General features: G+C 40.1%; 1 protein-coding gene across 4 annotated transcripts in view; it reads right to left on the bottom strand.

The window, feature by feature from the left end:
• Nucleotides 1–1,020: 1,020 nt before the first annotated feature.
• The window catches only part of SEMA6A (semaphorin 6A), a 70,463-nt gene continuing 53,587 nt past the window's right edge, over nt 1,021–17,896 (bottom strand). For all 4 annotated transcript variants that reach the window (XM_077816353.1, XM_077816351.1, XM_077816352.1 and 1 more), the window contains one exon: nt 1,021–2,475. In XM_077816353.1, the coding sequence (XP_077672479.1) occupies nt 1,286–2,475 (1,190 nt within the window). In that variant the 3' untranslated portion in view covers nt 1,021–1,285. The remainder of the gene's footprint in view (nt 2,476–17,896) is intronic.

Here is a 17,896-nt window from a genome sequence, read left to right on the forward strand (position 1 = left end):
TAAATAAATATTTGCATTTATTCAAAGGACCGGGGGGAAGGGAAGGTTTTACATACTACAGCTCACAAATATACACAACTGAGGGTGTAAGGCACAAATTTACATGTGGAAGAAAACAGGCTATTCACAGATGTATTCCCAAGAAAAACCCGTGTGATAAGACCATAATTTATGCATGGTAACAGCCGGCATATTAATTAGTTCACACTGTTTGTGGATTTTGTTTGCCGTCTCACATGCAAGGTGAAATGAGATGGCACATCACAAGCTGGTGCCTTCACAGAAAGTATTAACGACTGACAAAGCCATGTTGACAGCAATGGTGCACAAATGTGCAGTTTTTAAAGAGTTTCTTTTGCAGTTGCTTTAGGAGTTATAAATTCGGGGGATTTTGTTTGTTGCCTGTCATAGATCAGAGGCCCAGCAAGCAAATTAACTAACAGGTTTAAATAAATATTCCCCTTTTTTCAGCTAGAGATCAAACAGTCCAAACACAAAGTTCAGAATTCCAGCTCCAACTTATTTAACTCAGTGAATTTATTGGAAAAATAAAAGAGTTTTAATCACTCCAGTTAATGGGTTTCACGTTAAATAGGTATAATTTTCAATGTATTTCTGAAGAGCTGCTCATAGGATGATATGCAGAAGTCATTTCCTTAGGAAAAACAAAAGATGAACAATAAATAATAGGAGTTATTTGCGTTAACAGTCACATGTTATTCATTAAAAGAGAAGAGTAGCAGAAACCTATGACATAGTTTTGCCCAACGTGGCATTTATCTGCTATAACCAAACGGCTGTAACACTGATGGGCATTTCACAGTACCTGCACATAGTAAACTTCTGCCATTGTTAAGTCAGAGTTAGCTTTATCAATGAATTTTTTATTTTGTATTTATTTTTATTTTTTTTTAAGTTCTTTTATTTGCTTTGCTTTTCAGAGCATTCTTTCCCAGTTCAGGAATGCACTGTGCAATTGGGGGTGAAATGTCACAGTCATCATTCACCTGTGTGCTTTTGGCTCAACGTTTGTGATGTTAAGTTAGTGTTTTGAGTAAAGAACTGTCAGGTAGTGGGGGTGAGTCCTGCAGTTTGAAACCTTCACCATGGATCAGACGGCTCGGTTTAAAAAATATTCCACTTTTCCCAGAGAGCAGGATCAACACATCCTCCGCTTAACAACAGCCTTCTTGTCAATTGGAACTAGTGATGCAGTTGCAGAACACTGGCTTTGAAGGGCAAACTCTGTTTAATTGCTGTCTTCCCTCCCCCCCCCCCACTGTGATTATGTACACGCATCATTGGGCTTCATGGATGTTGAAAGTGGGGTAAAGGAAGGTTTGGGGGGTACATCCGGTTTTAGCGAAGGTGTACGTTTCAACCCGGACCTCGTCAGCGAGTTGTATGCAGAGAGACTAGGCTGCCTCGATACAGTCCCAGCTGGTGCTTGAGCAGCATGGACTTGTATAGAGTCCACTCTCTGGGGGGCAGGCGGAGGGTTGTCTCCCCTGCTGAAGCTCTGATTTCGAGAGAGGTGGGAGGAATTAGAGGAGTTAGTATTGTTTCTTTTGAGAGTTGATGTCTGATGATTTCTCGTGAGTGAGTTCGTAGGGTAGTTTCTCTTGTAGTCCACATTATAAGCAGAAGAATGCATTTCTAATCGCTTGCCCAGACCACTCTGAGCCAGAGAGGAGCCAGGAGGCCCCAACGAGGCTTCCCTCTGGGGTACTTTTGGTGGCATGCTATCCAGATTTTCCACCAGATTAACCCCATGGTTGGGACTTTTGCTGCTGAGATGCTCCTTTATGGTTTTGTACTCGAGTGTGGCATTCTGGTCCTCCATAGCCATCTGTGCCATGTCGCTCATTTTTGGCTGATCAACATACTCATGCTGATAGCCTTGCTGAGAGATTGGCAAGACTACAACGCTTGGGATGTGGCTGGGAGAAGCCCTGAGAGGCAAGTCAGTTGGAATCACAGGCGATGCCATTGGGGGGATATCTTTTGTGCAGGCGTTGATAAGGTTCTGGTTTCTTTCCCATTCCCTGCTGCCACGGCTGGGCTTCCTCTTTTGTTGCAGGGTTGGGGTGGACTCGGGGGTTGGCAGAGCAGCCAAGTCCAGATGGTGCTGGTCAGCTTTGATTAACATTTTGGCAGTGCTGCCCGGGGTAGTGAGTTTGCCATTGTGCATCAAAGGTGTGAGGATAGCTTCTGGTTTTGGCTCCTTGGACTGTGTGTCTCCAAAGAGACCGCTGAGCTTGGTAACACTACTCATGGAGCCGCGGCGGGAGTGGGCCAGCTCCTTCTCCTTCCTCTGGACAACGGCCACATCTCTGCGGCGATGGTCACAGATGCAGTAAACTATGATTCCCGAGAAGACAGCTCCCATGACAAAAGCAAGAATGACTGCAATGGCCAGGAGGGTGACCGGCACCAGCTGATCGTGGCCTTTGAGATAGCTCTCACGAATCACTCCTGCAACAAACATCATACAGTGGTAAGCAAAAATCTAACAGGAAAAGCTTCTTAACGTATCAAGTCCATTCAAAGGCATTAACTGTGGATTTTATTTATTCTCAGCTTTTCATTAACTATCCCAAGTTCACATCCATACTGTACCTGCTGGCTGGAACTCACTTTGAGCAAAGTTAAGCTCAAGATGTTGAATTAAGATCCAGGGGTGGGTGTTCAGGGTGTCAGTTCATTCTTTATAAAGACAGGGCCCATTTGCAGAATTTGGATCTGTCTCAGAGATCAGCTTTCAAAATACCCCGAAATTCCAGGGTATTTAGATCAGCAAGTGACATTCTGGCCCTACTGAAGTCAATTGCAAAATTCCCAGTGACCTGGAATTTCACCCAGGGTTTTTAGTTAGGACTGTCTCTCAGGCTGAGAAATAGCATGTATTTCTTCACCCATTCCTCAACTCCATCTCTCCTCCCGCCTAATGTTATCTCACATTTTATTTCTGTAAATCACGGACACTGAAAAAGCTGAGGAGTCAGAAGCTTTATGTATGTTACATAAATGAATCTCACATCCTTTCAAGCTTTCTCCCCTGCTATTTCTTTGTTGTCTCTGTCACAAAGTTTGGAAGCCAGTGTCATACGTTTGGGCTGCAGCAGGGATGTTATAGAGTATTTATATCCTGAGTAACTATGAGAGAGAGAGAGCGCCCAACACTGAAATACATTGAGACAGAACAGGTTTAAAAATACCCTCCAGATTTCAAGTGTCACTGCTAATTTTTAAAAAAGTTCTAGATAAGTAAATATGCTGGATTCTCTTTGCTGCTTCAGCTAAAAGCACACACAGTGAGAAGCCTATTTTGTGGCATTGCACTGTGCTTAGAGATGCTGCCAGGTCTTATTATTGCTCCTAAGGCTTGCTGTCATAGTAGGCTTCTTCAGTAGAGTTAATATTCTCAACTTAATAAAAGTGATGTGAAGGCACCAGTCAATAATCCTACAGAACATTAACCAAGATATTGCATATATAAAGAACATTGCTTTTCCTTTCCCTACTTAGTTGTGCACCAAGCCAGCACACGCTAATCAAATGCAAGTGTGGAGCCTGTTGGGCTCTTTTAATGCTAAGTGAGAAGGAATCGCAACTGTCGGATCATAAGTGCCTGACAAAGTAGTTAAAAAAACACAAGTCAAATACCCCATTCCCTTCTCTGGAGAGTGTGCAAATGCAAGTGCATTAAAAGCATACTCTGAGGAAATATAAACAATGTTCTTATTATGAGAGATAGTGAGAGAGAAAATGTACCTCGAAGGGCCTCACAAGACTTTGTGAAGATACCAATCTTTCATGTCATAAATCAGCGGTGTCAGGAATCCTGTCTTTTATGTATTTGGTGGGCAGATAGCTGTGGTCCAGAATTAGAACCAAGTGCTAAAAGTCCCAGCAAACGTTTCCAAAATAACATTGAAATACTGCTGTTGCCTCATGACAAGCATTGATAAGCATTCTGTCTAGATTCAGTTCTACTTCTGTAGCATACTTGTCCCCATTTTAATTACAGTGTGTAAGTGGACAAATCAGGAATTTTAAAAGCTGAACTGCTCTTGAAATCATAATATCCTGCTTGTGACATCACAGTTGGTTGCCATGGAAATTACTTGTGTTGTGACAGAGGATTGTGATTTCAAGTGCAGAACAAAATAGCAGGAGTAGCTGATCCCTTAAGAAACAAAGATGCTGAATTCATGTAAATGTCCTTAGTAATAAAAGAACAAGGGAAGTAAAATAACGCCCAAAGGGAAAACAATGTGTCACTAGAAACAATCTTCAAATTAAATGCTTTTCGGACTCTTCCAAGAAGCCCCAAAAGATTGTTAAGGGTCAGATTTTGCCACCCTTTTACCACAAGGAATACTTAATGTGAATATATATGGTAGAATCTGGCCGTATAGTTGAGCTTAGACCAACAATAGCATGAAAGTTCACAGTTTCAAAGTTTCAGCCAAAATGCAAATCCTTTTGTGCCTTACTGACAGGAAGCATGGTCTAGTGATTAAGGCATGGGATGTGAAATGAGGACACCTGGATTCTATTCCTTGCTCTGCTACACTCTTCCTGTTGTGACCCTGGAGAAGTCACTTAAACTCTCTGGGCCTCAGTTTCCTCAACTGTAAAACAGGGATATTTACTTACCCCAGAAGGATGTTTCAGACCAAACTCATGTATATTTGTAAAGTGCATTGACATCCTCAGAGGGAGGCTCAGAAATAGAAAGTATTTTATATGCAAAATATTACTTTGGTGTTGCAAGGATGCTCAGAAATGGGTTAGGTCATATCCACATATATACTGTTAGGCACAATTGGGTGAGCTAAGGCCAGCTTCAGCCCTCAGGATCCAGTTTCACAGGTGCCTCATGTAGATCAGACCATTGGAACTTACTGCACAAAGCAGCTACAGAACTGGGCCTATAATTTACATTTCCTTTTGTCAGCTAAAGTTAAAACTTTGATATTCTCAAAAAGAAAAGGAGTACTCGTGGCACCTTAGAGACTAACCAATTTATTTGAGCATAAGCTTTCGTGAGCTACAGCTCACTGCATCCGATGAAGTGAGCTGTAGCTCACGAAAGCTTATGCTCAAATAAATTGGTTAGTCTCTAAGGTGCCACAAGTCCTCCTTTTCTTTTTGCGAATACAGACTAACACGGCTGCTACTCTGAAACTTTGATATTGAGTTACTGGGCTTCTTATTTCACTTGAGTTTGCTCAAAAATATTTTTAAAAGAGGATAAGAAAATGGAATAAACAGATTAAATAAAAATGAAACAATTATGTTTCAAATTCTTCCACTGATCTAACAGTTTTGCTGCTGTTTGGATTGGTAGCACCTCTGGATACTGTGTGATATAGTGAGCCCTTGCTATTGTATCCAAAAACTGTATGAGACCCTGCTATCACTATCATATTACAAATGGATTCTGAAGCATTATAACTCGTGTTACAAAACCACCCCACAATTCGGAATGAGTGGCCATGTGAATTCCAGAGAGCTGTGTGGAATAATAATGGTGCTGGAGGTCAGTTTTTCTTCACTGGCAGAATTTCATGAGGAAGCTTGACTTGAGCCAGTGCCATTTGAGCCTCGCTTTCATGAGTTCTAAATTCTGCCCAAACCTTCATAAACTCTAAGAGAGCTTTGTCATAACAGACTCAAAGGTCAGTTTCTGTGGCTTTGCTCTAGGTGTAGCTGAGTAGCTCTTCACTGATTATACCTTTCTAAATATGAACATTAATTGCTTATTTTATTTGATATGGTTATAAGTGTATTAGAAGGGTTTTCTTTTGTTTTAAACTCAACCTTATCTTTACATAAACTTGAAAGATCTTCCTACAAACATGTTCATATTATTTCCAGATAGCATGTGCAGTTTGATCTCCATAAATGACAACAAACCATTCCCTGGACAGGTTTATGTTATTTACAGAATACATTCAAATAAATCATGAAAGCGAAGCATGTTGGATAACTGTGGTAGTAAACCTCAAAAGCGTCCGAGGTCATAGGCTTGAAGATATGAGTGCTCAGCACCTCTAGGAATCAGGCCCTACATGTAGTTAAGGATCTAATCATATTGATACTTAACAAAACCTCTTGGGGTCCTCGACCCAGCCTAGCACTCTCCCTCCCGAATACATCCCTTTTCCCATATAGGCTATGCTATCCTCTTGAGAGACCGAGGGACAGTTTAGTCATCTGATGCCCTCACTTTTTTGGTGGGTGTTCCTCTTCATGGAGACAGTAATCAACCTGATCTCTTCCTTTTGCTGTTCAAGGGAACCGCTTCCACTGAACCAATGCAATTGTGTCTGGTATTCATTTTCCTGGGCCTGTTGATCTTACCAATTTAAAATATGAAAATAATTCTGTGTGTCCTCAGAATTTATGCCCAGTACTTTCTGAGACTGTAAAATCCTGGAGCATGCAAGATCATCTCTTCCTACTTTTCCATCAAAGCTGCTCATCCAATGAAAGGGGAGTGATTTCACATCCTCTGGGATTTATCATTCTACTGTATATACAGTCATGCATAAATTGTGAGGAAACCCCAGAATGCCATTTAAATGTAAAGGGATGAGATTTAGAGGTCTAGAAGAAGGATAACTTGGTTCTGTCACTCCACACCATGATAGCAAGTTGCATTCAGGAGAGGAGACCCAGTGTTGGAGGACAGAAACAGGCATCATGGCCCATCTTCACCCCCCAAGAGAACATGCTATTAAGGTAGTGAGTGGGTGGTTGGTTTTTGATGGGGACCTAAGAAAAATGTTTCATAAACTTCAAAATGTTTCAGCTCTGACATGAGGGATGGACAAAGTTCAGATGAATTCTTATTTATCTGCACTGGTTCATTACTGGCCTGGTAATAATTATCCATAGGTTTAATGTCTTCAACACTAAAATGCAGTTGTACTGTGTGACCTTGGTCTCTGAAAACTGTCTTCTGAAGCCCAACTAACCATTCCTACATTATATAAAAGAACATATAAGTTACCTTAGCTAAGCTGTGTTTAAAGGGCTTGATCCCACCGAAGTCAACAGAAACACCTCTTAAGAAACAATCAATGTCATATATCAGACTGTTCAAGTATGATGTATTAAGAACCAAAGCAAAATACCAGAGAGGGAGAGGAATTATTTAAGCTCAGTACCAATGTGGACACAAGAACAAATGGATATAAACTGGTCATTGGGAAGTTTAGACTTGAAATTAGACAAAGGTTTCTAACCATCAGAGGAGTAAAGTTTTGGAATAGCCTTCCAAGGGAAGCAGTGGGGGCAAAAGACCTATCTGGCTTTAAGATTAAACTCGATAAGTTTCTGGAGGAGATGGTATGATGGGATAACATGATTTTGGTAATTAATTGATCTTTAAATATTCATGGTAAATAGGCCCAATGGTCTGTGATGGGATGTTAGATGGGGTGGGATCTGAGTTACTACAGAAAATTCTTTCCTGGGTATCTGGCTGGTGAATCTTGCCCATATGCTCAGGGTTTAGCTGATCGCCATATTTGGGGTCAGGAAGGAATTTTCCTTCAGGGCAGATTGGAAGAGGTCCTAGAGGTTTTTCGCCTTCCTCTGTAGCATGGGGCACGAGTCACTTGCTGGAGGATTCTCTGCTCCTTGAAGTCTTTAAACCACGATTTGAGGATTTCAATAGCTCAGACATAGGTGAGAGGTTTTTCGCAGGAGTGGGTGGGTGAGATTCTGTGGCCTGCATTTTGCAGGAGGTCAGACTACATGATCATAATGGTCCCTTCTGACCTTAGTATCTATGAAAATCATAACTTTGAACAAGGAAAGCCCAAGTCATAATATAAAATGTGGTGGTTCTTCCGTTTTTTTGTCTTCCTATCAGTTCACCAGCTTTCTTGTTTCTAGGCTGTTATGATATGATGGATGTGTCTGTCTCCATAGTGAAGTGATTAATAGGCATCTGTGGAGAGCAGACCCAGTGACCACAGATCCAACAAAAACTCTCTGTATTCTTTTTGTTACATGCAGTCAAAAAAAGTCTCCCATGTACAAGCCTGAGTTTGTTTGTCTTGTCTGTGATCACAGATAGAGATAGCAAAACATCAAGAAAAGCCCTAGAGTCAGAGTCCTCTGAAAATAGATTCTGGAGTTTGCTTTATGGTGAAGGCAAGTCTGATATTTCAGTGAACTCATCACAACTGCTTTGGTGAATGAAAACGAACTAGCTCAGTTTTCTGGTTTGAATAGCTTATTGAAAAGACATTCCAGAAATACAAGGGGCTGAATTCTGACCTCATCTCCTCACATACAACGCCACTGAAGTCAATGGAGGTCACACATGTAACTGAAAGCAGAATCTGCTCCCGTCACTAGAACACATGAATCAGCTAGCTACCTGTCACCACAAACAATGCATTTTCATTTCAGTACTGTTGTTAGCTGTAGTCTGTATTAAAAGACATCTCTATACTCTGAGCTGCACCCAGGACAAACAGGATGACCACACCAAAAGTGAAATGAGAGTGCTATGTGGTTATCTCAGCAAGAAGCTGTCGTCTTCTTGTTTTCCAGTATAATGTGAACCAGATGGTGAAGTACTAAACCTAACCGCTGGCAATGGCATACACGGAAATGGAACTTAGAGATGGTAAATGATATATGATATTTTGGCAGGGATAAAGGGAAACTACTAATTGGGTATAAAGTTTCAATGACTAAATACATCATGGCAAGGAGGCAGCCGAGGAGTTGTACACGTTGTAGCTATTTTGAGCTTCACATCTTGACATGATACAGTCAGTGGTTGAATGGGATTCAGGCCACTTCCATTCCCCCCCACCTTTTGAATCACTTAAGGTTTAATTGGGAGCTAGGCATACATGCACATTGGGCAAGGTGAGCCTGAATAAAGAGGAAGACCTGCTGTTCGCATTTTTTGTTTAGTACCAGCTTTTTGTTTGTTGTTTGTGTACCTCTCTCTCTGCATTAGACTTAATTAGCACGACAAAGGGTGGTGGTATTGGCTCAATATGAATGTTTGTGTTTATGGACTTTAAAATATAATTTCTGGATGCAAAAGAATGGGTTTTCAATATGTGTATTCAAGTGTTAGTGCTGTATTTACATACATTCACATACTGATAAAGTCTATTTCAGGTCTGGAAAGCCCCTCAAGGTATTTTTAAGCTTTTTTTCGCTTCCCTAAACACATGGGGGGAGGGATAGCTCAGTGGTTTGAGCATTGGCCTGCTAAACCCAGGGTTGGGAGTTCAATCCTTGAGGGGGCCATTTAGGGATCTGGGACAAAAATTGGGGATTGGTCCTGCTTTGACCAGGGGGTTGGACTAGATGACCTCCTGAGGTCCCTTCCAACCCTGATATTCTATGAGTCTATGTGTCACAAAATAATCAGCTGAAGTTAAACCACACATCCAGATCTGAGTTGACAGCAGGTATGGGAATACCCATGGTCTCCAATTTTTTTTTTTTTTTTTGCTTTTTGATATAATTACTTTGCTTGAAGGAACACTTTCAAGGTCAGGAAGCCCACAATCTCACCCACAACACCAATCATCTGGTATCTCCTACTCTGCTGGGAGCTCCTCATCATGGAGACAAGTAAGCAACCTGCTTCCCCCCTCCTTCTACTCCTTCTGTTCCACTGGCCCAGTGCAGTTTTACTCAGTATCCCTTCTGCTGGACCTGCCAATCTCACCATTTAAAAATATAAAAAGTACTATTTGCCAACAGTTAAACACTCCTGTTAAAACCGCTGGTAAAGGATAAATTTTTAATGGGGACCATTGCCCTGTTGTTTTCATACAGCTCTACAAATACAAGTTTCATGTGATTGATTGCATTTCTCTCGCTCTGAACAATCTATACCAGCAGCCCAGCATTTCTGAGGAAATTCTGCAATATCAAAACAGTGTGCACATATGCTAGAGGGAAGAATGAGGTTAGTTTGCAGTTGTAAAGTTTCATATATATTTCATAGCTTTGTAGATTTCAAGGCCAGAAGGGACTGCAAAACTATGAAAAAAATCCTGTGACTATGTGTCTTTAATAACATGCAGTGCAACCTGAAAAGCATTGGAGTTTCTCATCAAGCATAAAGGAGAGACAGTGATTACTGGTCCCTAATCTCAATAGTGGTCCCTCCAAGGAGGGCTTGTCTACTGGTTTTTTAAGGTATTTTTTCCCTTCTTCCAATTGATCCAAATTAAATTACCCCTGCCCCTCCTGATGAATGACTTTCAGCCTAACTCTCTCCATAAAAAAAAAAAAAAAGTGATTGTGTCCTACAAGAGGAGAAGATGTACATGCATGGCTTTGCTTATAATGAGAAGGAAAAAAAATCTAATGAATGATAGTCTTAAATGCAAGGGTCAAATGTAAAAAAATTCCTCTCCACCATGAGTGTTCTAAAGGTTCCAGGTCAAAGAGCTGGCATGGTGACCTAAAAAAACTTCTTTAGGAACGATGTACAGTCTTTAGTTCAATGGGAGGCAGGCAATCCATTTTTAGTGTGCATTATAGCAGCCACAGAAATCCTAATGCATGGGTTGGCTCTATTGACTGTACAATACTGAAGATCTAGCATTAAGGAGAAATATTTTTATAAATAATTTCTCTCTTAAAAAGCTTGTAATGTAGTTATGAATTAAAGGCCCAATGCTGAAATTCTTATTCAAGCAAACCTTCCACTGAAATCAAAGGGATGTGTGTCTGAGTAAAGATTGGAGGCCTGGCCTGTCTGATGTTTTTATAATCTGTTTTGTGAGTGGTACCTCCACAAATGAACTAATTTACTGAATTTTTAAAACATGACATTAGGTTCAAAGTACATATGCCACTGGATCTATTATTTATGAGAGAGAACTACAGCTCTGAAATCTGCACACTTTAATTTGTCCCAAAGGTTAGACATAAGGTAAGCCCTTACAGTTAAAATTGCCTGACACCATTTCCCCCAATGACTAATGGTATTCAATGGCTGTTCATTGTGAACTTTACTGATTTTAGTACTGTACGTACTTCTCCCCTTTCACCCTTCACAATGAGCAAAGGTAATTTTGGATGCGTGTGTGTGATAAAGCATAACAATTGTGTTTCCTATGGAAAAAAAAATATGGGCGCTTGCAAAAGATAAAACAAAATGTACAATAAAATCCAAATCCCCAGGAAAATTAATTCCTTTGTAGCTTTTTCTTTGAAGAGAGAAACTTTATGCTGCCTTGCATCTTAAAATTTCTTCTGATGTAAAAGAATCTCTGAGCACATTTTAGGATCTTTCTACAGTGCTTGGGATAAGCTTAAAGATATTTAGCTGATCTTTATTAGTTTACTTCAGGGGATCGTCTCACAGCTGTATTGAACTAGATTTACATATGCTCCTGTGAATATGTATGATTTCAGGGGTCCAGAGTAATTGTTGTAGCATGCAACATGCATCGCTCATCTTAGCTGTTCCCATTTCCCTGCATGTTAACTCCTCTCAGGGAACAGAACAAATTGAGCTTTTTTCCTATATGAAGGCAGCAGTAGGCATTATGTATTCAGGGCGGCCTTGTGTCGCTCCCAAGGCAGTTCTTATATGCAGTGTCAAGAAAAGAGAAGCCGTCATTGAGAAATTCTCTGGCACTGCTTCTCTTTCCACACAGCCGATTCTGATCTATGACCTCTCTGCCCAGGGGGAAAACTCAAGTTTGCTGAATGTCAGCATAAGCAGCTGTGCATAGCTCTATGAAACTGCAAGCTTCTCTGACTAGCAGACTTGAGGAAGAATTGGGGTTAATTTTTCATCATTATGTGTGTGACCCAAAATCATAAATTGGATTTCTCATCCACTCCAATCCTTTTTTCAAGACAAAACATGAAAGTAACATTTTTAAGGGAAGGTACTAGTCCAAATCAAGAGGGCACAGCTGAACTAATTAATGAAGTATCTATTGAGTACCCAGATGTATGTTTAATAAGATTGTGCCCTGTATATCATATCCTCTGAGGTCCATCAAGAGTGCTATTAAGCTGTCAAAAAACTAAAGGACTGATCCTGCAACCTTTTCTAGTGCAAGTGGTCCTTAGTTCATGGGGATGGTCCTTGTGCCTTCAACTGGACCGTGTCTGTGTGTAAGGGTTGCAGAATCACGCCTTAAGTTAGCTCTGCTCTTGCACAAAGAAAGGGCGAAAGGGAAAACTGTTTGAAAATCTGTGAGACTTCTGTGAATCCTTCATATAATTAAAATCACAATATTTATTGTGTATTTTGTGATAAAAAGCAAATATGGTTGTTGACATTTTAGTTGCTTCTACACTAATGGTAAAGGACCTGACCTCAAAGCTTTACTCTAACATCTTGAATGTGTGAATCAAAATATATTTTCCTATTTATTGTTCAGTAAAAGGAAAGATTGGATGACTGTGTCTTAGAAATAATCAGAGGACAGAAGCAAGCAGGTGGAGAGGAGAAAATAGTTGGTACATAGGTGATATCATGCTTGTTATTTTTCTCTCCTTATCGCACTCCCTATGACCTTGAATAAATTCAGTGAGTGTTCGATCATTTTGAATTTGAGGCAATGCCCACACTACAGAAACCCCTCTTTATATCTACACTTCCATTCCCACCTCAAAATAGAAGACCAGGAGCTGAATTCTACGCTTAGTTACACCAGTTCAAATCTGGAGTAACTCCAGACAATGGAGTAACAGAAATCATTACAGGTATGCTCTCTCTCGCACTTGAGTGGCACAGATACACTATTGAACATTTTCTCTGTTAGACATCCTGTCATGGTACTACTCCCATCTATCTCACACTTTGTTCTCCAACTGGGCTGGTGGTTCCATCTGCATACTGAAACCCTTCCACCTATAGAACTCCATTAAGTCAAATTCTTGGTCCTCTGCATTTTTCTACCTTCACCCTCTCATTCATATTATTGCTACCTTTAAAATTGTCCACCATATTTACCCTGATGATACTTGCTTATGCCTCTCTTTTAACACTTTCAGAGATCCTACACTCTCTACCCTGTCTTGATCAGGTAAGCTTTTGCCTTTGATCTCAAATACAGCAATATTTCTGTTGGGTAAGAGGCCCAAACAGAAGCACAACTTGATGGCCTTGATCTTATGCCATGATTCAGACTTGTTTTTTCCCTCTATTGCTTATAATGTTGATTCTTGACTCTATTTTCCTAGATCTCCCATGTCTGCAAATCTGTTTTCACCACTGTACGTCATGGCTTAACTGCTTTGTCTGTACCTCTAATGAAATTCTCATCTATGCCTTTCACTCCTCTCACCTTAACTCTTGCACTTCCCTTCTCTATGGCTTCCTGCCCAGTCCTAGGTCTCCAGACTCTATTATGTGCCGTATGCTCCCAACATTCATCCTCAAACAACTTCCCTGGCTTCCCATTCATTTCAGGATCCAGCTCAAATTTTCCTCTTTGGATTTGTTGTTGTTTTTGTAAAGTTTCTGTTTCTGTTCATTTTTTAAAATCAACATCTTCCTGTCCGGGAAGAAAACCTGGCAGTCTGCATGCCATGGAAGTCAATGAGAATTATGGTGTTATACCAAGGTACCTGATAGGATTCTTGCATATTTGTAGAATGTTCCTTAGGACAGGATGTTGTCTGATCTACTATAGAATTGTCCCCGGACAGGATTTTTTTTTGTCTTTGGAGCTTCAACAAGCTGCTTATTGGTCTCCTTCCATGCCATATAAAATTGCTGCAGATTCTGTTTAGGTCTTTTTAATGCCATGTAGGTGGAAGTATGGGGTGGACATGTAGGCAATACCTCACTTGGGGACAGGCATTCATTTTTATCAAGTTCTCTCAGCCAAACATAGATAATGCTAAGTTATTTCATCTTTAAAGGTCTTGATGTCAGATATTTACAAAGGGTTGCAGATTTAGCAATATTATCTTAGTTAAACTATAGATCTGTACCTTGTGGCATATGAATCCCTCAGAGGACCTCTGGCATGGAAAATTAATTAGTATCTTGTTGAATGGGTGCCTTAGTGCATCACCTTTGACTTGGCCATATTTAGCAAAAAATATACAGAGTGCTGCAGGCTTTCAAGCCTTATTTAAGGCACTGAATGGAGACTAGTGTTTTGTGATGATAAAGCAGGATGTCATCTGCAAAAACAGCTATGTTCTTTATTATGGATTCTGATTCCCTAAATCTCTGCAGAGCATCTGTAGTGCTTGCAAGCGGCTCAATGGTGAGAGCATACCAAATAAGTCACAGAGGCCACACTTGCTTTGTGCCCCTCTTGAGAGAGTCTGATTGGGTGCCAGTCATGAAGAACTGTAGAACATGATGGAGGCTGTAAAATGATGTTAGAAATTAGATTTCTCCAGTACTACAAACAGATGGGTTCTGTGGGACTATGTAATATTAGAGCATCTAATGTGACAAGGCCACTTTTGTTAGTTTAATGTGATGAATGATGTTTATTGTTTACCAAATATTATGATTTTTGGCCGTCCCTGGACTATAGTCAGATTGGTCAGTTTGAATTAATAGTGGTAGGACTAGACAGCGCCTTTAAAAAAAAAAGACTCTTTACCAGTACTTTATTATTAAATTAATTGATGGGAATGATAATATTCTGAATTTTTATCTTCTTCCTCCCACCCTTCCAGGAGTGCAATTATACTGGCTTCCAAACCGGAACTGGGTAAGATTCCCTGGTCTGGAGAGGGATAGACCAACTGTAGCATTTGACAGTTGACGCTCCAGAACGGACTTACAGAACTTGTCACTGAAGCTGTTGGACTTGGGACAGTTGCCATGTGTGAGGTCCCTTACACTTTCTTATGCACATTGATAGCACTACTTCAAATGATACCGCTTGCTCTTCAGTAATGGCAGGATTTTACGACATCTTTGTCTTTTTGTAGGAGTATATGGGAGAGAATAACATAGGATTGGGGGGGTAATAGAATTTTAAAAATGCGCCATTTGTTTTCTGCTGTCACAATTGTAAGTATCATAGACAAATCATTAGTGGGATGGCATATTTTTGGAAGCATTCAAGGGTCTTTACATTCAAAAAATGATTGTTGGGCATACAAAAGAATCGTCTGGGCCCTAGATGTGATAATGTTGTCAAGCTGCATTTCCAGTTGAGCTTTTGTTTCATGGAAAATACCAATCCTCAGTTGTCCTTAAAAGGAGTACAGTTTCTTATCCAGGCTTGACTGTTATGCTAAAATAGCTGTGCCGTATATGAAACAGTAATCCCACCAAGGTATGCTTTAAATACATCTCAAAATCTCATGAGGAGACTGCTGTCACCTGCCAATTATTTTAAAATATAGCTCCATATGACAATTTACACCAGCAGAGGATCTGCTCTGATATACTGGTGAAAAAATACTTTATTTTTTAAATATGTGTAAAGAGGAGTCTCCATTTGTATTTCTGGTCGTTGGGATCCTACGCTTCTAGAAAGGTATATATTGGTGTGTTAGTTGAGATGAGTATTACACTTATCTTAGAAGCTAAATACTTCATATTTATTTTAGATGAGGAATTGTGGTCTTTGGAATGGGAAGAAAAGTCTTTACAATTTGTGCTTAGCAGCCTGTAGACATTGCTAAGGTCTTCTTTAAGGCCTTTCCTAAGGATAATATTGAAGATTTTAGATTTTTTTTTTTGTTTATCTGGAAGTTGGGGAGGGATTTAACTTTAATACAGCATTAAAATCCTCAGCTGGTGTAAACTGCAATGTAAATCAGCTGAGGATCTGCCCCATTATGTTTAGAGACATTTTGATGTATAGCCTCAATTTAGAGTGCAGAGAACGTACTTACATTTTATTAGGTGGTTAATGCCTTTAATAGTCCAAATACAGAATTTTAGCAACTGCAGAAGAGTTGTGGTGGGAGGTTGTATTTTGTTTCATGGCTGTAGCAAAGGAATTCTTGTAATCGCCACTATGTACAATGTTGCTTCCATAGGTGAGCTAGCGGATGGTTAATCTATTGTAAACTTATTAAATTACATGTCTAAATTTAACAATATTCTTAAACATAATTACTATCATAGTGCATTTGCACAAGATGGCTGAATGAAACTGCACAGGATCCCCATCCCTCTGCATTTCAGTCAGGCTGCTGCTGCTTCTTTCTCCTCCATGGGAGGGATGGTGGGGGGAGGGGAAGGGGCATTGAGATCACAGGAGAGATTATCTCAGAAGTGCTATCCAGTGCCACAGCGCCTGATACCCACCAGGAGCAACTGCAGGGAAAATCCTGTTCAGGCCCTGCAGCCTGAAGTACTTTGCTGAATCAAGGACATTTGTAGGAGAGATTGCTTATCAGGTGCAATGCAATTGACTTACTGTGTTTAATATTAAATAAAATAAACCTTGACAAAATCTGAATTATGCTACTTAAACTTTCGTAATTAAGTGTGTTAGTTATTAATCAGTAAACTAAGCTACATCCTTGAGTGAAAGAAGACATCTCAATTTATCTCTTTTTTCATAATCCTAAGCAAGTGTAATGATCAATATATGCTCGGAATATCAGCAGAGAAAGGATATTGAAAATGGTCAGGGGAAGTTTATCGACATAAAAAGTGGTATTTCATATAGGATCATGCAATTAGTAAATCATCTGTAAGGCTACATGGAAAGTGTAGGCTGCTCTCAATCAACACTTGGGTTGTCACAAAATTATTACAGAAGATGTTCCCTATTAATTAATATAATCACTGAATCTAAGCACATACCATATAACTAATAAGAAAAATGAATTATTCAAATAGCTTTAATTTAACAGAGTATTGCCATTTTAATTATATGCTGGCATTAATTTAACACAAAAAGGTGCTTTAAGACTCTTTTTAGAGTTATGTTACTTGCTCTAAAGTGTCTTTGACTTTCAGAGGCTTTTCAGTTGGAAAGGCCAGATTCTCTCCTGGAGACCTGACCTCTTTATGCTGCCTGATAACCCTCCAATTAGCATAAAGCCACTATAATTATCATAGAGCTGGTGTAGCCAGCACTTACATCATTGCCTCCAACTGTTCTCTGGCTATTTTCTGATATTGTGATGACTGTGTGGGGCCAAAGCCTGGCTAATGTACTTTACAGCCGTTCCCCATCTGAAAATATTTCAGGATTAGTGTAGAACTGGCCCCAGAATCAGAAAGTCAAATCCTTTGTGCTTCACCATGCAGCTGCCCGGATAGGAGTGTGCAGCTGTGAACGTAGTCCTTGAGGAAATATATCTGATACCCTGATTCTTGCTGAATGGGATGCAGCATCTTTTGCTGCAAAGATGGAGAAAAGTCCTGTGGCAATTGCAGTTTTTCCCTGTTGGAGGGACATCTTTCTTTCTTGCTATCTGAAAGAGGGGAAAACTCTAATTCAAAGAGCTTTTTTTTGAATGGACCCCCCCCCCCGCCCAAGCTACTAGATCTACAAGTAAAAAGGCAAAACATTAAAAATAGAGCTTGTCAGTTGTCAAATGTGGCTATGATGGATTGCAGGCTTTTAAAGTTATGTAAGTGGATAATTACAGGTTGGGGGTGAACTCGTCTCCTGAAGCCACTTTTGACACCTGATGAGCTCCGTTTTTAATGTATTCCCTTTTTACTTGTAGATCCAGTAGTTTGGATGTTCTTTCAGATAAAAAGCTCTTTGGATCAGGGTTTTCTACGCTTCCAGGGAGACCCAGAAGTCATATGTTAAGTTGGCAGCTTCTGTTTTCAGTATCTTCATCTTTATCCTTGGAGTAGGCTGACAGGTTTCTGTTGCTATTTGAGTTGATTCATACATTGCTACTGATGGTTCCTCAGCTGTTAGCTAATTATGAAATCCATCTACCCTTCCAGCTAGTTGGTCTAAGAAAG

This window comes from Eretmochelys imbricata, chromosome 5, assembly GCF_965152235.1.
Source record: "Eretmochelys imbricata isolate rEreImb1 chromosome 5, rEreImb1.hap1, whole genome shotgun sequence".
NCBI lineage: Eukaryota > Metazoa > Chordata > Testudines > Cheloniidae > Eretmochelys > Eretmochelys imbricata.